Raw genomic sequence first — 24,022 nt, 5'->3', positions numbered from 1 at the left:
GGTTCCGGGGTCCATAGGCTGGGCACAGTAAGTCTTCGGTTGGTGCATGTATTGAAGTTTGGTGTCCAAGCGCATTGGGTTTCTGTATTTGAATTTGGTTTGCTGCTTGCGTGATAGTTTAAGTGCCTTTGAATATTGAATTTGCACCTTTAACTCTCATGCATGTGCCAACCGATCTCCAATACAGGAACCCACCATGCACACAGGAATCAAGATGGCCACGCCCAGCCTATGGACCCCGGAATACGCACATTTTGACTCTTACATCCCCTGTGTCCCTGTTATAGTTTGTCAGATAAAACAAAAATCTATGATGACAAAGGATCTCATTAAAAAGTTTGCTTTAAGACTTCGGTACTCCACGTACACAGGCAAAGTTCCAACTTGCATCCATTCCGACATACAATGTTATAAGTCAAGGACTACCTGTATTCTCAACAAAAATCACATTTTCTGTTGCAATGTAGGCTCTCATTGAAAACTGTACAATGTGTTAATTAAGAATAAAAAACAGAGTAAACCATAATGTTCCTCAAGCCTGCTTTACTGATCCTACATGTCAAGTACACTTTCTCGCATGAACCTGTATGCTCTTGAGAGTTCAAAACAAAATTGAAAATGGTTAATTATTGAGCGTTCACATCCTACTCAAGGTGAAACCTTTAAATCCATCAAGTTAATTAATTTCTTTTCACCTCAGTTCGAAATAGCTAACCCCTTCCTCGGATGCCCCATGATCAAGACTGCAACACAAGGAAAAGCCACTCTAATACCCATCATGTAAAAGCTGTTCAAATCTTGTTTTGATATCATGAGATTATTTCTCCTCCTTCTGATCTCCAGCAAACATAGGACACTGCAGCGCAAAACAGGTCCTTCAGCCCTCAATGTTGTGCCAACCCATATATACCTTTAAAAAAATATAAAACCCTTCCAACCCCGTAACCCTCTATTTTTTTATTCCATCCATGCACCTAAGAGTCTCTTAAATGCCGGTAATGTTTCAGCCTCCTCCACCACGCCTGGCAAGGCATTCCAGCCACCCATAACTCTCTGTGTAACAAGCATGCCCTGATGTCTCCCCTAAACTTCCTTCCTTCACTTTGTACATATGTCCTCTGGTGTTTGCTATTCCTGCCTTTGGAAACAGGTGCTGGCTGTCCACCCTATTTATGCCTCTCACAATTTTCTAGACATCTATCAAGTCTTGTCTCATCCTTCCACACTCCAAAGCGTAGGTCATTTTTTCCACTCTCATCAAACTCAAGATTCAATAAGGCAACAACCTTGGTATTCTGGATCCATAACAACTTGCCTAGACCTTCAGATACTGTAAACAAGGAAATTTTACACTTGAACAAACGTCAAATATTTCCTTTCCAACTTTATTTGGTCTTCATTTATCCTTTCATGATTAACCATCTCATTACAGCCATGACAGGGAGAATCAATGAGAAAAATGTCACAAAAGCAAAGAGAACATCATATTGAGACATCATCATTTTCTCCCTCATGATAATTTCCTTATTGATTACTGACACTTTGTTAACCTCCATCCCAATTCATTCCAACAATGCACCCACACTGCTTCCTGAAAACCTGACAAAACAGATAAAGACTGGACTTGTAAGAGTAATATCAATTATTACTGCATCTATTCTGAGAAAGTATCAAGGGTTGTTTTTGCAATCCTTAAAAATTGATTCTGGCAAAAATTTAGATAACTTCATGAGCTAAATGAGTCAATTCTCCATTTCAAGTTTTTTTTTAAAAACTGAAATCAATTAGATAGTCAAACTACAAGTCATTAAAATTAAATATAGTAAAAATGATAACGTTACAAGAAAAAAAGGTTAGAATTGAAACAAACTTACCCTCGAGGATTCATATGGTGGACTTGGCTGGTCAGCTGATCCCCAGGAACTAGGACCTGTTCGTTCTTCTACTATTATCAAAAGAAATACCATGTTACTTCAACTGAAGATCTCTCTTGAAAGAAACTGATTACTTCAGTTTAAACTAAATTGCTTTCTTGAAAATTCTTAATTTAATACAAGATTCCTCAATCAATTTCAAAATATTGATAACCAATTATATCTTACCAAATTATTTCTTTGAAGATTTTGAACAAATGACTGTTGTACTTTATTGGTGTAATAAAGTATAACAATCCTTCATTCCAAATGAAAGTTCCGTGATTTTGAACTATATTTGCAGTTTTTAAATGAATACTAATGCCACAAGATAAAAGAACAAGGGAAATGAGACAATTTTCTGCTTTGGACCAGAACCAGCCATTCTAAGGCAATAAAAAAGCAACAAAACATGATCCCTCAGCTCTTTTGTAGCCATTCATCTTAGTCTCTACCTCAAAATCTTGGTGCCACTAACTCCCTGAACCTCCAAAAAATAGGACAAAATTGGAAAGAATTTTTTTTAATGCTGCCCTATGTAACAAAGACCTTTTTGAGACTCATCAGTTTGGATCGACTTCAAATCCAGATCTCAGAACTGAAACAGTCCTCTGATGGTCCATACCACCCAGTGCACTGATGCATATAATACAGGCCCAGTTCAAGACATCTTTAACAATAAAAAGTAGAATACAACTAATATTTAATGAATGAAAGCCATAGATAAAATGTTGTACAGCTGTTTCAACAATTTAAATATTCTTTAATATTTTCCTTGTAAAGGTTGTCTTGTCGACCTTCTACGAGTTGACAGAATCTTGCCTTTCAAATCTGACAGTGACATAATTTCATCACTAGGTTTTTCTACCAACTTCATGCACTGCTTTAGGACATCACTTGTTCAACCAATGATTATGCTCAACATTAATAATCGTCCCCAATGGAGTTTTATTAAAAACTGACATACATAACAGATCAAAATACTCAAAATGTGTTTTTTTTATTAAATTTAAATTTAAACATACAGCACGGTAACAGGCCCTTCTGGCCCATGAGCCTGTGGTGCCCAAATACCCCAATTAACCAACAACCCAAGTACATTTTGAAGGGTGGGTAGAAACTGGAGCACACAGAGGAAACCCATGCAGACAAGAGGAGAAACTACAAACTCCTTACAGACAGCACCAGTTTAGATTCCTGGTCGCTTGCGCAGTATAGTGTCGTCTAACCGCTACACTAACCATGCATTATAATGTGCAGTAATTATAATTCTGGCAAATAGAAAACTGATGGTGGATTTGAGTTCTTACTACAAAATTGGGTGCTCCAAATGAAAAACTGAAAAGTAGCTCACCTTTCTACCTGTCACTAATTTCCATTCCTCATACTTCAGTTAGCAAAATATTCAACAGCATTTTGAAAGTCCATCATCAAAAATATGGATACCTGGCTATGTGAAGAGATATTGGTTAAATGTAATTGATCATGTGGTCAGAGGCCCACATTGCAGTCCAAACTGGAGATTGTTGAAATGGTGAGACAAAGCCATAGAAGGATTGAAATCAAGAATGTGAAATTTGAAGGCAAGTCATTGATCACTGGGATCTGTCATTAGGTAACTTGCTTCATGCCTGTTCATATTTGACCAAGTTTACAGAGACAAGGTGGACTTGACTATTCCTGTGAAATACTAAAAGGTGAAAGATAAGAGCTTCAATGGTACATAGGCATATAAAGAATCATGCGATATTACTAATCCAGCCAACAATACTCTTGCATTTCTTACAGTCAAGTGCAACCTGGTTGTGACAAATCGAGTACAGGTGGCAGAGAGGGACAGTAGCTTGAAATTAATTAATATTTATGTCAGGGACTGAAGACTTGTGACTGGACTCTTCATCTGGAAGATTTTGTGTAAGGATAAATGACTGATACACCGTGACCCATTTAAAGGGATTGCTGAAGGTTTGGACCACATTTGGAAAGGACACTTTTCAAATGTTGTTGAAACCAAAATTACATAATATGAATAAATTTCAGAGAACATCGGTAATAATGGTGCAGGCATGTGATAAGAAATAGAGATGGCTTTCTGACTACCACTGGATACTCAAGAATGTGTCAACAAGGAAGAGTGCTCTCCCTCACCGAGGTAACAGTGGAGTGGGACAAGCAGAGAGGACATTGCCATCAAGGAGGCAAAGAGGGCTCATGACTGGAGGATTCAGAATCATTTCGAGGACAGTGGTGACACACGGCGAATGTGGGAGGTCATCCGTGCCATCACCAACCTCAAAGCTGTGCCAAGGATGCCTCCCTCCCCAGATGCTTTGAAAGACTTTCACGTGCGCTTCGAAGTGAAAAACGACATGGAGGCAAGGAAGTCCACACCTCCTCCTTATGAGCAGGCACTGCGTTTCATGAGAGCTGAAGTGAGAAGGATGCTGCTCAAGGTCAACACTCGTAAGGCTGTGGGACCAGATAACATCACCAGCAAGATGCTCAGAGGATGTGTGAACCAACTAGCTGACATCTTCACAGGCATATTCAACATCCCCCTGAGCAGTGCCATCATACCAACATGCTTCAAGATGGCCGCTATCATCACTGTGTCAAAGAAGCCCTCAGTGTTGTGTCTCAATGACTACCGACCCATCGCACTCATGTCCACTGTCATGAAGTGCTTCGAGAGGCTAGTCAAGGAGCACATCAAGGCTCAGCTGCCCCCTCACTGGAAACCCTGCAGTGCATACCATCCCAATTGATCTCCTGATGATGCTATTGCCACCATTCTCCACATAGCCCTCACCCATCTTTAAAATAATGACTTGTATGTTCGAATGCTGTTCGTGGACTTCCTCAGCATTCAACACAATCATTCCGCAGCACCTGTAACTGGATCCTAACTGGAAGACCTCAGTCAGTTGGGATCAGAAACAGCATATCCAACACCATCACGCTGAGCACGGGGGCCCCCCAGGGCTGCATGCTTAGCCCATTGGTGTTTACCCTGCTGACCCACGACTGTGCATTGAGGTACAGTTCTAATCACATCATCAAAATCACTGACAACCTGATTGTGGTAGGGTTCATCAGCAAGAACAATGAGTCAGCTTACAGAAGGAGCTGCAATCATTAACGGACTGGTGCAGAGACAACTTACACCTGAATGTCAACAAGTCAAAGGAAATGGTGGTTGACTTCAGGAGAGCCTGGGGGGAACCACTCTCCGCTGACCAACGATAGATCCACTGTCAAGGTAGTCAAGAGCACCAAATTCTTTGACGTGCACCTGGCAAGGATCTCTCCTGGTCCCCCAACACCAGATCCATTGCCAAGAAGGCCCAACAATGCCTTTACTTCCTACAGAGGTTGAAGAAAGTTCAGCTTCCATTCTCCACCCTCACTACATTCTACAGGGGATACACTGAGAGCATCCTATGTAAGTGCATCACCGCCTGATTCGGGAGCTGCATCATCCCAAAACACAAGTCCCTGCACCAGATAGTTAAGACTGCTGAGGGGATTATTGGGGTCTCTCTCCCTGCCATGGCAGACATTTATAATAGCCATTGTTTGAGGAAAGCCATAAACATTGTGAAGGATTCCACACACCCCTCCCACAATCTATTCTCCCTCCTGCCATCCAAGAAGAGGTACCGAAGCATTCAGGCCTTCACGACCAGATTACAAGACATGTTTCTCCGCCAAGCCATGAGGCTTATAACTCCAGGAACACAGGTCTAGCATATGTAATATGTTATTTATGAGATATTGTAGCAGCCCGCGGCCAAATAGTCGTCCAACACGACAATTGGGTAGACAGCACACGGAATGAGACGCCCGTTCCCAAAAGGCCAAAGGAATAGCGGTCGATTCGACCAATGACCATCAGCAGATCACAAGGGGTCCAATCCAGGCCCGCACATCCAGGACAGCCAATCAGCAGCTGGCCTCGGTCAAGCCATGCCCCGGCAGAGCTGCACCCCAATAAACCCAGTGTCAATTACACTCCCTTGGTGTACAAGTCATCTTTCAATCTCGAGTTGTAACCCATTATACCTCCAACTATAATCATAATGACCCTGCTACAGTGATGACCCCAACTTGTCCAAATGGCATTTTGGACCCCCAACAATGGAAGATCAGCCTACAATCAATGTCATAGCATTGAAGCTCCCAAGCTTCTGGACGTTGCACCATGGACGTGGTTCCAAGGTGCAGATCACCATTCACCAGATCTCCGCAGATGACACGAATACTACCTTGTGGTCGGCGTCCTTGATCAAGACACAGCAGCCTGCATCATCAACTTCCTCCAACAACCCATGGAGCGAGGGAAGTATGCGGCTATCAAGGTGATATTAACCCTCACTTTCAGGCTTTCGAACCGTGAGCGCACGACTCTACTGCTGCACATCGACGATTTGGGGTACAGGGCCCCTTCCACCCTCATGAGCGACATACTCGCTCTCAATGATGGCCACATCTCATGCCCGCTGTTCCAGCAGATCTTCCTGGAGTGGCTGCCTGAAGAGATCCGGCTGCTCATCGCAGAGGAAGACTTCAATGACCCTGGGAGGGTGGCTGCCCGAGCAGATGTGTTATGAGCGGCGAAGAGGGATGTCTGTGCTTCACTTGAACAGGTGACAGCACTTTGTCAGCAACACCCGGCTAGGAAGCCCACTGACCAACCATCCAACCTACCATCCGACTACCCGATCGACGCACCCCACAGTGATCATCAATGGTGGGGTTCCGAGGCCCATCGATACTGCTCCCACTGAGCATTCCAAGGAAATGCCAAGGCCGACCATCATTGATGCTGCAATGACCAGCCAACTGCATAGCGCTCTCCACATCCAAGACCCTGTTGGGCTGACGTTTCTTGGTGGACAGTACAGTACAGCATCATCCCCTGTCCGGCCTAGAGGCTCGAGGGCTTCGAGCAGCAAATGGCTCCAAGACTTAGATATTTGGTACCTGTACAATTCCCCTCTGCTTTGGGGATAGACAATTGACCTGGAATTTACGATGGCAGCCGTACAACAACCATTACTGGGTGCCGATTTCCTGAGAGCCAGCTTGCTATTGGTGAACATTAAGGGGCATCAGCTGGTACACACCCGGACATTTCAGACACTCTCGCTCAAGGACACCAAACTTACTAACCCCCATCCGCATTCAGTGAGTACTGCCGACAATGAATTTGCTTGAGTCTTAGCGGAATTTCCCTGCATCACTACACCTCATTTCAACTCAGTGGAACCCAAACATGGGGTTATTACAGAGGGCCCTCCCCTCCACGCCAGGGGGCAACATCTCCCTCCTGAGAAACTCAACCTGACCAGAGAAGAGTTTTGAAAGATGGAAGAACTCGGCATTGTTCAGCACTCCGATAGCCCATGGGCCTCACCCCTCCATATTGTACCTAAGGCAGCGGGAAGTTGGAGGCTGTGTGGAGACCATCGCCGCCTAAATGAGGCCATCACACCTGACAGGTATCATGTGCCCCATATCGAGGGGCAAGGACATTCTCTAAGGTGGACCTCATCAGGGGTTGTCATCAGATCCCAGTCCACCCCGATGACATTCCCAAAACTGCCATCATAACCCTCTTTGGATTGTTTAAATTCCTCCACATGCCATTCAGGCTGAAAAATGCTGCTCAGACTTTCTAGAGGTTGATGGGCACACTGGGCCGGGATCTGCACTTTGTCTTTGTCTTCCTCATGACATTTTCATAGCCAGCCACACCTGCACCGAGCACACCAATAACTTAAGACTATTGTTCTCCAAGCTAACAGAGTTCAGTTTAACCATCAACCCGGCCAAGAGAACTGATTTCCTGGCCCATCGGATTGACCAACATGGGGCCAGGTCATTATCCATCAAAGTGGACACTATTCGTTCCTTTCCCAAGAGTTTGCAGGTATGGTCAATTTTTATCAGTGCTTCATATTAACAGCGATCCGCATCATGAGCCCCCATTTCCCTTCATGGCAAGGCCCAGTAAAGACATTCAATGGGCACAGAAGGCGACTGCAGCTTTCCACGCAACCAAAGACGCCCTAGCCAAAGGCACCCTCCTTGTGCATCCAAGGACAGACGCCTGACCGCCCTCACAGTAGATGCTTCCAGCACAGTGGTAGAGGATGTATTTGAGCAACTGGTTAACGGACAGTGGCAGCTGCTGGCCTTTTTCAGGAAACATCTCAGGCCACCAGACCTCAAGTACAGTGCCTTTGATAGGCAATTCAGCATTTGCACAGACCACAAATCACTTACTTTTGCTTTCAGCAAGGTGTCAGACCCATGGTTAGCCAGACAACAGTGGCACCTGTCCTACATATCTGATTTTTGACAATGTGGTAGCCGATGCCCTATCCTATCCGGCTTTCCTAGTGGTGCACGACTCTACCCCGGGTATCGACTATTCAGCCCTGGCGGATGCGCAGCAGGCAGACCCTGACATATCAGCGTACCAGACAGCACTTACTGGCCTGCAACTAGAGGACATCTAGTTCGCCCCAGGTAACCGCCTGCTGCTCTGCGACACCTCAACTGGTAAACCGCGCCCCGTCATTCCGGTCGCATGGATGAGACGAGTTTTTGATTTGGCTCACCCTGCTATCAGGACTACAGTTAAAATGGTGGCAAAAAGATATGTCTGACACGCCCTCCGTAAAGAGGTCACTCAGTAGGCCAAAACATGTACTCAATGCCAGGCATCCAAGGTCCAGACCCACATTAAAGGCCCTCCACGGCTCTTCGAACCAGCACACCAGCGTCTCAGCCACGTGCACATAGACATTGTGGGGCCACTACCTATATCCAGAGGTGCACATTATCTGTTGACTATGGTCAACCGGATGACGAGATGGCTGCTAACTGAAATCTCTATGGAGAAATGTGCACGGGCTTTAGTGAACACCTTGGTGGCACGTTTCGGGGTCCCCGAATACTTAACATTTGACAGGGGGTCCATTTCACTTTCAGCCTGTGGACCGCCTTAGAAAATGCACTGGGGACTCAATTCCACCACACCACAGCATACCACCCACAGGCCAATGAGCTGGTGGAGAGATTTGACAGGCACCTGAAGACAGCTCTGATGGTCCGAACTGGGCCGGCAAACTCCCTTGGGTCCTGCTAGCCATCTGCACCGCCTTGTAAAGGATCTCGAGGCATCCTCTGCCAATTTGGTCCATGACCCCAGTCATCTGGGCAAATTCATGGCGGCTTCTGAGGACTTGAGGGAGCTCTCAGCGGCTACATTCTCTTGACTGCGTGAGCGCCTGGGCTCACTAGCCCCAGTTAAGCCCAGAGTTCAGAGTCAAGCCAGCACCTTTGTCACAAAGAACTGTGCAGATTGTCACTAAATATTCGTCCAATGTGGGGCCCACTGGCCACTTCTTCAACAGCCGTATGAAAGGCCATACTGCGTCGTCAGGCACAACATCTCCACCTGCGTGTTGAACATTGGTGGCAGGGAGGAGACCTTCATGCTCAACCAGCTGAAACCAGCTCACGTAGCGTTAACTAGCCAGTTACTCACCTGACCCCATAGCCCAAGGGTTGGCTGCTAAAGGACAGTGTCCTAATTGCCAGTTCTGGGGGGTGGGGGGCATGTAGTGGCCCACTGCCTACTTCTCGGGCCGACACAACAAACAGCCGTTGAACACAACGATTGGGAAGACAGCACGCGGGATGAAACGTCCAATCCCACAAACCCCAGAAATAGCGGTTGAATCGACCAATCACCATCAGCGGATCACAGGGGTCCAATCCGGGCCCGTGCATCCGGGACAGCCAATCAGCAGCTGGCCTCGCTCAAGCCACACCCCGGTGGTGACACAGCCAGCTGCCTATAAAAGACAGAGCTGCAGCCCAATAAAGCCAGCGTCGATTACCCTCCCTTGGTGTGTGAGTCTTCTTTCAACCTCAAACTATAATCCATTATACCTCCAGCTATAACCGTAGCGACCCCGCTACAATATGTTATTTATGAAATGTTATTTATAAAAGGTTCCTGAGGTAATTTATCCATGTAAATAACCAGCTCCGCGGTCCAGAGAAACACAATCTTGTTTTTCATTGTACACTTCAAAGTTTATGGTATGAACGACAAATAAATACAACTTGGCTTGGCTTGAGAATCTAACATATGAAATTCTTTAAGTTTTGTCTACTGTAAGGCAGAGAGTCGCCACTTTGTCCAGCACTCTTGCTGACAAAGATTAATATGCTCCCTTAATCCCCCAACTTCTACAGAGGTGCACCAGGAAAGGTTTCCTCACTGGATGTATCACAGCGTAGTATGGGAGCTGCTCTGCTCAAGATAAGAAGCTGTAGAAGATGATGAATGCAGCTCAGAACATCATGCAAACTTCCCTACTCTCTGTGGTCTCCATCTATATCTGCCACTGCTGAGGAAAGGCAGCCAACAAATTGAAAGACCTCAGATACACTCTCTCTTCCATAGGTGAGAAGGCTCAAAAGTGTGAAATCCCACACCAACAGGCTTAGAGAGAGTTTCTTTTCCATGTCCGCAGCAATATCGTGTTGTACTTGCTTTGTACCAATGTTTGTTTCTGTTGAAACTCTATACTCTATAACTGTGCTTTTACTTTTATGGCTTTTATATTTTGGGCTTTGGCCCTTCTTCAGGTATAAGCAGGTCTGAATAAAAAGGTGGGGGGGAGCATCAGTTAGAAGGGAAGTGATCATAGGTGGATACATTTGGGAGGGAAAAAGCAGAGGGAAGGAACTCTCCAAACAAATATTATTAACATCCGTTTTTCTGATTTCCATTAAACCCCTTGCGAGTCTCTCACTTTTTCTTGCCCTCTGCTTCCTTTCCTTCAGCTCCCCACACCTTTCCCTATCCAATCAGAGAGCTACCCAACCTTCATGTTCTAAGTTTGTATATTTTAAAGCAAGGTTGTAAATTTGACAACCAAAAAAAATCAAATATTTTCCCCATCGATTAACAAAAATCCAGTTGATCTGAGAAGCTGTCAGGTTGTTAGAGGTTGCCCATAATCAGTAAAGGAACAAGGTCGGTGATGAAACAAGGTTTAAATCCACTGGTCTGCAGAAAAGATGATCCAATAAAGTACCATACAACTACATGCTTCACTCATTTCCTTTATTCTTTTAAAAAAAACTCAAGGGCACAAAGTGTAAGTAAATTGATAAATAGTGAAAGAAAATTAGGATGTGAAAAAATCTTTGATTTTAGTTCCAACTTTGAACAATTGCATGTCTTTCATAGCATGTACACAAAAATCAGTAATAATTTAGTTCAAAATGAAAAACCACACATGAAAATATTTTCACAGCAATGACAAAAGAAGGACATAGGTTTACCATCTGTCCATGTTGATCCAATGATCGATTTTAACCAGTAAAACTTGATTTCCAATATAATAATACCAGGTGTGTTTATGCTTTCATCACTGTCCAACTTTCTAACTTCATTTGACTGTAATGCTACGTGCAAATATAGATCCTTACACCAAATAAAATTTCCCACCTTACATGAAGAAGCAATACTGTTGTTTCAGCAAATTGCATAACTCCATTCAAATTGTTATATCACATTTTATTTAATTACTACAGCATCTCTATCTAATATGTGAACAGATTTATTTTCTGAAATGCACAAATTTCCACAATAAAAATAACATGTTGCTTTATAATAAATCCAGACAATATAGTAATGCTCTTTAATGTTTAAATTTACCTTGCCCAATTTTTTTTCAATTTTCTCTATATTCCCATTCTCAACCACGAACCACTGCTAGTTCAGTTGTCATTTATTAGACTTTTTATTGACTTTTCCAAATGCTGAACCCAACAAGGAAGAATTTTGGCTTGAAGAGACAAATGTGCCTTTCTAAAATGAAAGCTGATCAAGAACACGTCAGACTCAGAAGCTGATCCCAAATGCAGATTCTATTAAAATTTTCACTGACAAGCACTGACCCACACTATATAAACTGAGCGCTATAGATCAACTTTCCTACCTGTTTACAAATTGCCCACTATTGCTATTTATTGCTAGCACTTTCCCATGGTTCCTTATCAAGATTTATATAGGTTGGCACAACAACGGGGCTGAAGGGCTCAAACTGTCCTGTATATAAAGCAAAATTTTGTTATAATTAGGCATGATTAATTTTGTTCAAATATAAGATCATAATACATTGTTCAGGATTTAGGGCAGGTCCACCATCATTCGATGCGTCATGATATCACCAGTAGAAGGTAAAACAGTCCTAATCCCGGGGACAACTCCTTGTAAATGTGAAAGCATTCAGTGTCCCAGTTAGGAGTGGTCAAGTGTGAAAAGCCAAACCCCCATTGCTATAGAATGGACACTGAACACTGAATGGCCAATTTAGTGGGACACATGTGAAAGGGGCTATAGTGATAACATTCCAGGAAGGAAGGGGAAGTGGGAGCTATCATTAGCTGACAGGTTAGTCCAGGCTGCCACAGTCCTGTCCAACACATAGGGAATGACTGTAGCTACAAGAGAAATCAGGACCGCAATACCAGACTGCACTAAAAAACTTGAGAGAAGTTTTCTCATTAGCTTCAGAGAAACCCTCCCAAAGCTTCAAACTAGTTTATTACCCAGATGAAACACTGGAGAAAAAGCCAAACTTAAGGCAATTATAGTTCTGGAGCCTACACAATGCAATTTTTTAAAATCCCAATGGCATTCAAAACCAAGACCACAATCTTGTTAACAAGAATCATTAACAAGAATTTTTCCACAGTCTAAGGATCAAATCAAATAGCAATTCTATGGATATTAAGCCTTTACCTCAATTTTCAACCTGCCCTACGTACCTCTGCATCTCCCTGGTCCAAATAATGCGGGCAGACAATAACTGCAACAAGGTATAGCCGGTGGTGTGGGAAAGGAGGGCATATATGAGGATATGCCTATCAGATAACCAATCAGACACAGATAAATGCTGAAGTGTTTGCCCTGGTAGAAGGATGCTAGCCCATCCCATCAGTTAAAGAATAAGCTGATGGGACCTACTCACAGGCAGATTGGGTCAAATGCTGAGAGCATAAACAGGAGCAAGGGGAAGTCTACCCTTCACACCATGTACCAAAAGCTGTTCTGGTCACTCTCCTGCCCTAACCATGGAGTGACAGTTGGTCTATAAATAAACAAGAGCTGATACTAAGGTTCAATAACATTATGGCCATATAAATTCCTCTCAAAAAGTATGGAAAGTGTCTGTTCTTCACTAAGTTTCTCCCAAGAAAAAGAGGCATGAAAACATCAGAAAATTCTAATCATTATCATTATAAAGAGGCTAGTGCTGAGTGCACTGTGGATCTAAATATAGACAAGCCCCCTTGTCGGATGGAATACATCCCAGGGCACTGAAAGAAGACACCTTATAGTAGAGGGGTAGGCAACCAAATTTATCTGGCCCACAACCCAATGTGTTCGCCCTAACGCCTTCAACCAACCCAACATAAACCGTTCACCACACTAAATGGTCAGCCTTTCTCATCAGTGGCCCTGGGGATTGTGCACGTGGATTAAACACCCCTCAGCAAAGGAAATATTTTGTGGCTATATAAATGCCGCCTGTTCCTTCGGGGTTATGAACCAGGCAGCGAAATGAATGCGTTCACACAGAATGTTAACTGAAGTCTCTCCACATCGTTATAACTATCAACCACATCACGTTCTGCCCCTGGAAAAATAACTCATCTTGGAGCTCCTGGGAACATGTTTCACCCTCAAGATGGGCCTGAGACAAGCTGTGCATCAGTGGCCAGCTGTTCAGCTCTTGGTCCCAGGCCACTCACCTACCAGTGAATGTGGAGCAAGTGCCCCCTCCCCTCCCTGAGCCACCGCCACACACCCCCTTCTCCCTGCTCCCGAGTCACTATCTCTCTCCCCCCTCTCTTGAGCCGCCCCCTCACTTCTCCTTGAGCTGCTCCTCTCTCACCGCTCTCAGAGCCGCCCCCTTCTCTCTGCTCCCCTGAGAACCCCCTCCCTCCGCTCCCCTGAGCACCCCTTCCCTCCGCTTCCCTGAGCACCCCTTCCCCCCGCTTCCCTGAGCACCCCTTCTTCCTGCTCCCCTGAGCCGCTGAAAAAGGTGCAAAGCCAGATGTCCATGTGAAGGATGCTGCAATGTTCCTTCATCCGACTCCAGCTGCAAGCAAAACTCATTTAGCACAAAGCAAATTTCATTCACCCGAAAATGGGATTTACTTTACATACACGTAGTTCAAAACACACCTTGAGAGTGCAGAGAAATTAAATAAAAGCAGGAGATCTGGATCAAAGGAAGATTTAAGGATTTCCTTCCCTGCCATGAAATGCATTATCATAGTTTTTTAGAAGGAATACATTGATCTCGTTGCTTGAACTTTCTCTGTGAATTGTTTTTTGATAAATTATCGTCAGTTATGTTCATACATTGTACATTATATACTTCAAGCAGAGACTATCAAAAACTTAAATTGCATAATGTTTGTGTTTCAGTATTTATTTCATTTATAATAGCATCAGTGGGGCCCGCCGTTCAACTACTGACACACCATCCAGCCCAAGCATGGTAAAAGATTGCGTGCCCCTGTTATAGTACTGTAGATGCATTTGTGGTCATTGACCAAAATTCTCTGGACTCTGGGCAGGACCCAGCAGATTGGTATAGAGCAAATGTCACGCCACTGTTTTAAAAAATGATGCTGGCAAAAGGCAGGTAATGAGAGGCCAGGTGGCTTAAAGCCTATAGTCAGGAAAATACTTGAAGCTATCATTAAGAAATAGCAAAACATCTCTATAGACCTCAAGCAGATGCAGCATGGACTCATAAAGAGTAGGTCATGTTTGACAAACTTACTGGAGTTTTACAAGGATACAACAAGAGCAACAGATAAAGGGGAACAGGTGGTTGTATATTTGGATATCCAAAAGACGTTTGACAAGGTGCCACATAAAATACTCAAGGATGCATGGAGCTGAAAGTAATGTATTAACATGGATAGAGGATTGGATAGCCAACAGAAGCCTGAGTTGGGATAAAGGGATGCTTTTCCAGTTGGCAATCAGTCGTGAGTGGAATGCCGCAGGGATCGGTGCTTGGCCCACAACTGTTGCAATATATATTGATGATTTGGAAGAGGGGACCGTGGATACAGCAGTTTTCTTGTGACACTAAATTGAGTGGAAAAGCTAAATTTTGCAGAGGACAGAAATTCTACAGTGAAATATAGATAGGCTAAGCGAGTGGACAAGGAGATAAAGTGCAATGTTGCCAAAAGTGAGGTCATACACTTTGGAAGAAAAAATAGATCAGATTATTTTTAAATGATGCAAGATTTTAGCATGCTGTTGTGCAGTGTGTTTGGTTGGTTTTCAGATGCAACAGGTAACCAAAAAGGCAAATGTATTGTTTACTTTCATTGCTAGAGGGACAGAATTTACAAAGTGGAACTGCTTTTCCCAGAAACTCTGAGGAATTCTGTCCAAAGTAACAGAAGAGGCAGCCTCCAAAATCATTTAAGACAGATATACAAAACACTTTCTTTGTAGTGAAATTATGGATGATGGGGAAAAGGCCGGTAAGTGGAGCCGAGTTCATGGTCAGATTAGCCACGATCTTACTAAATGGTAGAGCAGGCTTGACAGGACACTCCTATTTTTTATGTTCTCATATTCTTACAGCATTTTTTTAACAATCTTTTGTCTTGTTTGCTATCTGGCAGCAATTTTTTGAGGTTCAATCCAGAATCTGGAGCAAGACAGTGAATCAGAGCCATCTAATTCAAATCTTCTGGAAGATCTATTAAAAAAATAAAGCATATTTTTCCAGAAACCTTTAGGGATTTAGCAAAAAAATTATGTCCTCAAACATCTGTAGCTTGCTAATAAAGCCTTGTCTAGTTGCATGAAGTAAATATTAAACCTACAAAAGGGATGGCGTCTAACACGTTCACTCAATTATCCCAGTTTCCTCAGCATCTACAATTCAGATGGTCATTTATTCAAAACTTTGTTGAAATCTTAACCTTTTGTAAATGTTGTTCTAAAACTGATCACACCTGCTGAAAAGTGTTATACAACTTAAGCAAATCATTTCCTTTCTCAATTAAATATTCTTGGGTATAAAATACCTGAAGTGAAAAAAAGTCAGAAGTCCATAGTGTTACAGAGAAAATATTAATCAAAACTATGCAAGTGTAGTACCATTTTACTAATCAGGGGTCATTCAATAGTCTGATAACACAAGGAAAGAAACTGTCCTTGAACCTGGTGCTGTGTTTTTAAACTCTTGGACCTTCTGACCAGTGGCAAGGGATAGAAGAGAATGTGTCCAGGGCTGGATAAGTCTCAGTAGGAGGGAGACAGACACACACACACACACACACACACACACACACACACACACACACACACACAAAGAAATTGCAGGTGCTAGAACCTGTAGCAAAACTCAATCTGCTGCAGCAAATTGCCGGGTCAAGCAACATCAGCGGGAGAAAAAAGATTGTAATCATTTCAGGCCAGAACTCATCATACTAACGATCGCCCCTCTGCACTTGATTAAGGGATCTGAATTCCTCTGGCATGATGTGCTTTGGGCCTTTTAATATGTTTGCTATTTTTTGAGACAATGAGAAGTGGCGATTTACACTGTGCTGCAGATTTCTACATTCTAAAGTCTATTTCTGAGATGTTAATTTTTAGATAGAACCACTCTACGTGCACAACAGATCCCACAATCAACAAGATGTCACAATTAATAAATGGAGTTGTCTTTTCCTGGTCAGGAATCTGTGTTATTCGGTAAAGCACTTGATTTTTAGTTAAAATGATGATATCCACAAATACAAAATTTTAAAATTTTCAAACGCAAACTTCGTTCGTATTTGAGGCATAATATCATGGATGTGCAAGTTTAATTCTTCGGATGTAATTTCAGCTAACATCTTTCAGTCTTAGCCTTGTTTACTGCCATGGATTCAAGTCAAAATCCTTGACCTAAGAATGCAAGGAAGCAAATTCATAACAACGGGCTGTTGAATTCCAAGAACATAGCAGCAATGATGGCATATCATTAAGCAAAGAAAAATCAAGAGCAAATTCCAGGAGCTCTGTGCAACCATGTAAGTGATTTTTTAAAAAAATACTCTCCTCTGTTCTGACTCAACTACTTTATGAAACCAAACAGTAAATCATTCACTCAAATGTTAAAATCCATCAGGCCAAAAGAACATACCAGACTCATGGGAAAAACCTATAATCAGCATGGCCCTCCAAGAGAGGTGTTTCAAGTTTACCTTCAAGATAGAAATATTCAAAATCTGTGCTGTTAACATATTGGTTGATAAACAAGTTCCAGACTTGATAAACAATACAATGTGATAAAGGGGTCAATTCCAAAAAAAAACAGGGTAATAGGCTTGGATTTTTACTTAAAAAGTAATATAACAGTGACATATCATTAATATAATGTATTTATATAATATAAATCATTATTAACAGTCCCCAAACCCTGTCCTTGAACTATGAGGATTCTACATTTCCCCAATTCCTCCAAGATAAGAAGCCAGACTGTCAGAATCCAGCATCCAACTTATCCTGAAGTAAAATATACTATTTTGGATTTCTCCACAGGTCATGAGAAAAGATACCACCTTGGACACAATCAACATAACCATAACAGCAGCAAATATTTCAGCACCACATGTTCATGACAATAAATTGATTCTGAATCTGTACATGACAATAATTAAAATACTAAATTTCAGTCAGACATCGAAATGTCCAAGCATCAGCATCTTGCCTGAACTGTTACAGTAGTTCAAATTTAAGGTGAAAGATTCCTGCATGTAAATATTTCAGTTCTTATAACAGCAAATATTTCCAGTAGTAGGTGGGTTATATCCTTTAACATTAAAAAAGGTAGTCTAAATTTGCCTGAAATAAAACTGCAAAGAATTAAACATTCAATGATATAAACCATTAGATGAGAATTAATGGAATACATTTTTGAAATTTTTGAAGTTTTCAATCTTCTTGTAAATGATCAATTGTGACAGTTTGCATGAAAATATTTATCATAGGCTGCCAAGCACTTGATCGAAAGAATAGTCCAGACATTGATCGATCACCTCTGAAAGGTAATAGATTTCATCTGGATTTAAAGGGATGAAGAAAGGTGTTTTCTGACTGTTGCAGCTGGATCCATCAACTTGCTTCCAATTGGCAATTGAACTCATTCAACAAACCCTAGTCAGAATAGTTTCATAGCAAATAAAAATTACCAGCAATCTTATTCAAAAATAATCTTCCTGACTCCTCCACACCTGCCCAACATCAGGGGTTAGGACCCAGGGAGATATCCAGTGATCACATCAGGCACATCTGTTGTTTCTGAGCCTGTCCAGATTCAGATCTAAAGGATGGTGCACCATACTTGCTTGTCGGCATAGTATTTGGTACCATTAACAGATAACATAAAACCCCTGGTATCTGGTGTATTGGGAAGGTTCGTGACTGTCGTGTGATAGCACTGCCCACTACCAAGTCTGAAAACACACCAGCTGCCAATCAATGTTTGGTCCCGCCCCACTCATTAGTGCATACCTTGTCATTGGACCCATGTAAATTACCTGGACTGGACTCTTCAGCCTGCCTGTACTTGCCTTGGGCCACTGGCTGTTGTAATTGGATTAACCTTCCTGGCACTGAGCCATTTCTGCTGCTAATGTCCTAGGCTGGACCCTCCAGCACTATAAAGGTGCTATGTGTTCTTTGTTCTCCCTCTTTTGCCATCTTCAAGGGACCACCCTGCTTCACTCCAGGCTGAGGAATGTGGAACGGCGCTAGAGAAACTTTGTGAGCTGTGCACTAAATAGGGTTGGGAGTTATTGATTACTGTCCGAAAATAGTCTAGAGTCATGGGGTGGTAGGCATTGTATTGACTTTTCACTTGGTTGTTTGTGTGTGTATGCAGTTTGTTTCCACTTTCATTATTATTTGCCTGCGTGTGTTTAATCACTTACCGACTTTTCCCCACGATCGGTAATAAACTGTATGTTTCACTGCCGCTACCTTTTTCCCTCAGCGGCTGTAAATTGTGCGCACGCGCTGCATCAGTTACCATTCCTCCCACTTGCCTTCTGCAAATAAAATCCTTCCCTGCCAAAACTGTGATGTCCAAAGTCCTTGCCTTTAAGACCTCCCAAACCTGTTTCCTTACTCACAACATCTGGTAATCCGGTATCCATGGGGATTGGTAGATGCTGGATAAGTGTATTTTCCAGTTTTGAGATTTACTCTAACAATGCCTAATGCACAATGCATTAAGAATAAACAGTTTAAAAGACAAAAATACAATACTGTACTTACAATCTTCACTTGTATGAATATATAAACCTTAAAGCATTTTACTTTATTTTCAGTCACATTCTTTGAAAACTTTTAACCGTCGCTGCATCTGCAGATTCCTCCTTGGTGATGCCCGAAAGATAAGCAATAACATTATAGATAATTAACCAGCACCCCCCCTCCACCCCAGTTTACAGATAAAGTCTTTGACCAGGTCAAATCTTACTTAGCAGGGATAAGGAAACACTTTAAGAGAGTCACCCCAAGGGGAGGAGTCACGTGATGGAGTAGTGGCCGGACGGTGAACTCCAGCCCTCTCCAGAAAAGTCGGGAAAAGCAAGAGAAAATACAAAGGCACAGAAATAAAAGTTAAAGAAAAGTGAGTATAAAGGTGGAAAGAAGATGGCGACAAAAAAAGAAAAATCAAAATCAACGGTAAGAAGAGAGGAAGAGAAGACAACGGAGGATGAAAGAGAAGGCCTTACCTGTCCGAAGAGGCCCGCTGTGGAGAGAGAAGCCCGCTTCCTCAGGTCGGTAGAAAAAGAACTACAACAATGGCTCGCAGAGCCGAGTAAAAGTGCGCAGCCGCGCATGAAAAAAAACACACCGACGGGAGGGGGGACCAGCTGGGGAGTCGATCTCCACAGCCGGCAACGACAGCTGCAGAACACCTGCAGCAAGAAGAGACCACAGAAAACAATGAAAACAAGAAAGAAGAGAAGGAAAAGGCAACAAAGAAACAACAGATGGCCAACCCAGAGGAAGAAGAAGAGGAAGAATACAGTGAAATAGATGAAGGGAAAGGCAAGGTAAATGATATACTTTCTCTTGTTAGAGGATACATGGAGTCATTTAAAGAATGGCAAACACAGGAATTCAATGATTTAAGAAGAGGAATAAACAACACAGAAGAGAAAGTGAATAAAATAGATATGACCTTAACAGAAATGGGGAAAAAAATGGACAAGATGGAAGAACAGGCAGTAGCAGCAGAAATGGAGGTAGAAGACTTAAAAAAGAAATTGGAGGAATCTAATAAAAAAACTAAAGAGACACAAGAACTACTAGCTCAAAAAATAGATATAATGGAAAATTATAACAGAAGAAATAACATAAAGATAGTGGGCCTTAAGGAAGATGAAGAAGGCAAGAATATGAGGGAGTTTATAAAATAGTGGATCCCTAAGACCCTAGGATGTCCAGAACTACAGCAAGAAATGGAAATAGAAAGGGCACATAGAGCATTGGCCTCTAAACCACAACCACAACAAAAACCAAGATCTATTGTAGTAAAATTCCTAAGATATACTACAAGAGAAAAGGTTCTGGAGAAGACAATGGAAAAAGTAAGAGAGGGCAACAAACCACTGGAGTATAAAGGGCAAAAAATCTTCATTTATCCAGATGTAAGTTTTGAACTCCTAAAGAAGAGAAAAGAGTTCAATACAGCAAAGGCGATTTTATGGGAGAAAGGGTATAAATTTATACTGAAGCATCCTGCGGTATTCAAAATATTTATTCCAGCTCAACAAAACAGACTATTCTCGGATCCAGAAGAAGCACGAAAATTTGCAGAACAATTACAAAAATAGACTGAGGGATGAAGACGGGTAATGAGAGTAAAAATGATCATGATTGATATGTATGTGGGTAAAGACAAAAATAGTCTGAGGGATGAAGACGGGTAATGAGAGTAAAAATGACCACGATTGATATGTATGCGGGTAAAGAGGTATAAGAGTGAATAGAGACAATGTGCATACGTGAATGTATCTGTAATTAAAGGAAAATATAGATAGTATAGACAAGAATTAATAAGGGAAGGTAATGGAATAGAGAGAATAAGGAGGGAATTAAAAGAGTGACCTTTGTGACATATGAAAAGTGAAATCTTTTCTGGGGGGGGCTGGGTGGGGGAAAATAGCGGTCACTGCAAAATCAGTTGACGCTTGTGAGTGGATTCGCAAATCCAAATGGAGAGGGGAGATGTGGTTGTCAGACAAGGGATAAAGGACAACTCAGGAGGGGAAGGGGAGATTGGGGATAAAGAAGATAGAAATAGGAGAATAAGGAAAATGTTGGATGTTGTAGGAATGTTGTCTTGTAAAGAGTTGAAAATAAGAAAACAGAAATGGAAAAGGAGGAAAGGTAATGATGGAAAAACGGAAAGAGAAGATAAACAAAATATAAAATGGCTACGCTGAACTATATGACTTTAAATATTAATGGAATACATAACCAAATTAAAAGGAAGAAACTACTAAATTTACTGAAAAAGGAAAAAATAGATATAGCATTTGTCCAAGAAACACACTTAACTGAATTGGAGCACAAGAAATTAAAGAGAGATTGGGTAGGACATGTAACAACAGCATCGTATAATTCAAAAGCAAGAGGAGTGGCTATATTAATTAGCAAAAATGTGCCATTTAAAATAGAAGAGGAAATAATAGATCCAGCAGGGAGATATGTTATGATAAAAGGTCAGATATATTCGGAGCTTTGGAATCTACTTAATATATATTCACCTAACGAAGAAGACCAAAAGTTTATGCAAGATATCTTTTTGAAGGTAGCTAATACGCAAGGGAACATACTAATAGGAGGGGATTTCGGGGAAAAAAATTAACAGGAAGAACAAAGTAACCAAATTTATAATTAAATCAATGCAAGAAATGAAACTTGTGGATATATGGAGGAAACAAAACCCAAAAGAAAAGGAATACTCATACTACTCGACTAGACATAAAACATACTCAAGAATAGACCTATTTTTGTTATCAGCTAGTATGCAGGATAGAGTAAGAAAAACAGAATATAAAGCGAGAATGCTATCGGACCATTCACCCTTAATACTGACAGTAAAGCTAGAGGACATCCCTCCAAGAATGTATAGATGGAGATTAAACCCCATGCTACTTAAAAGACAGGATTTTAGAGAATTTATTGAAAAACAATTAAAAATGTATTTTGAAGTAAATACGGAATCAGTGGAAGATAAGTTTATACTATGGGACGCAATGAAAGCATTCATTAGAGGGCAAATAATAAGTTATGTAACCAAGATGAAGAAGGACTATAATCAGGAAACAGAGCAGTTGGAAAGGGAAATAGTAAACATAGAAAAAAAATTAGCAATGAAGGAAGATACAACTAAAAGAAGAGAATTGGCGGATAAAAAAATAAAATATGAAACATTACAAACATATAAGGTAGAGAAGAATATAATGAAGACAAAACAGAAATATTATGAACTAGGTGAAAAAACACACAAAATCTTAGCATGGCAGCTTAAGACAGAGCAAACTAAGAAAATGGTATTGGCAACAAGGAAAAAAGACAAACAAATTACATATAATCCAAAAGAAATTAAGGAAAACTTCAGAGAATTCTATGAACAATTATACCGAACTGAAAACGAAGGGAAAGAAGGGAAAATAGATGAATTTTTGACTAAAATTGAACTACCAAAACTACAAATAGAGGAACAAAATAAATTAACAGAACCATTTGGAACAGTAGAAATACAAGAGATAATAAAAAAATTACCAAATAATAAGACACCTGGAGAGGATGGACTCCCAATAGAATTCTACAAAACATTTAAAGACTTATTAATACCGCCCCTCCTGGATGTAATCAACCAGATTGATGAGACACAAAACTTACCAGATTCATGCAAAACAGCAATAATTACAGTGATACTAAAACAAGGGAAAGATCCACTCTCACCAGCGTCATATAGACCAATATCTTTGCTAAACACAGATTATAAGATAATAGCTAAACTATTAGCAAACAGATTAGCAGAACAGGTACCGAAAATGGTAAATTTAGACCAAACTGGATTTATCAAAAAAAGACGCACAACAGACAATATTTGTAAATTTATTAACTTAATTCATGCAGTAGAAGGAAATAAAGCACCTGCAGTAGCAGTTGCTTTAGACGCAGAGAAGGCCTTCGACAGAGTAGAATGGAATTATTTGTTCAAAGTATTGCAAAAATTCAGTTTACCGGAGAAGTATATTAATTGGATTAAAGCATTATATAAGGGACCGTTAACGAAAGTGACAGTAAATGGACATGTATCAAAGCAATTTAACTTAAGCAGGTCAACGCGGCAGGGATGCCCACTATCACCGTTATTGTTTGCGCTAGCTATAGAACCACTAGCAGAATTGATAAGAATAGATAATAATATAAAAGGAATAAAAATAAAAGACAGGGAATATAAAATCAGTCTATTTGCAGATGATGTGATAGTGTACTTAACAGAACCAGAACTATCAATAAAAGAATTATATAAGAAATTGAAGGAATATGGAGAAGTGTCGGGATACAAGATAAACGTAAATAAAAGTGAAGCAATGCCTATGAATAACGCGGATTTCTCAAAATTTAAGAAGGAATCCCCATTCAGATGGCAAATGCAGGCAATAAGATACCTAGGTGTACAAATAAACAAAAATCTAGGCCAATTATATAAACTCAATTACAATCCACTAATGAAAAAATTACAGGACGATTTAGAGCATTGGAAAGAGCTACCACTAACACTGATAGGAAGGATAAACTGTATTAAAATGAACATTTTTCCAAGGATACTATACTTATTTCAGGCATTGCCAATACAACTGACAGAAAAATTCTTCAAAGAGTTAAAGAAAATAATAAGGAAATTTTTATGGAGAGGGGGGAAACTGAGGATAGCACTAGATAA

General features: G+C 41.3%; 1 protein-coding gene across 15 annotated transcripts in view; it reads right to left on the bottom strand.

Annotated features, from left to right (window-relative positions):
* tcf12 (transcription factor 12) overlaps positions 1-24,022 on the bottom strand; it is a 354,049-nt gene that overhangs the window by 247,537 nt on the left and 82,490 nt on the right. For 14 of the 15 annotated variants that reach the window (XR_011348679.1, XM_069910856.1, XM_069910855.1 and 11 more), the window contains exon 4: positions 1,875-1,945. Coding sequence is in view for 14 of the 15 variants with exons in the window: in XM_069910856.1 (XP_069766957.1) it covers positions 1,875-1,945 (71 nt within the window). In the remaining variant the exon portion in view is untranslated. The remainder of the gene's footprint in view (positions 1-1,874; positions 1,946-24,022) is intronic. The other variant, XM_069910857.1, reaches the window with a different exon arrangement.

This window comes from Narcine bancroftii, chromosome 14, assembly GCF_036971445.1.
Source record: "Narcine bancroftii isolate sNarBan1 chromosome 14, sNarBan1.hap1, whole genome shotgun sequence".
NCBI lineage: Eukaryota > Metazoa > Chordata > Chondrichthyes > Torpediniformes > Narcinidae > Narcine > Narcine bancroftii.
This window is presented reverse-complemented; position numbering and strand designations above follow the sequence as displayed.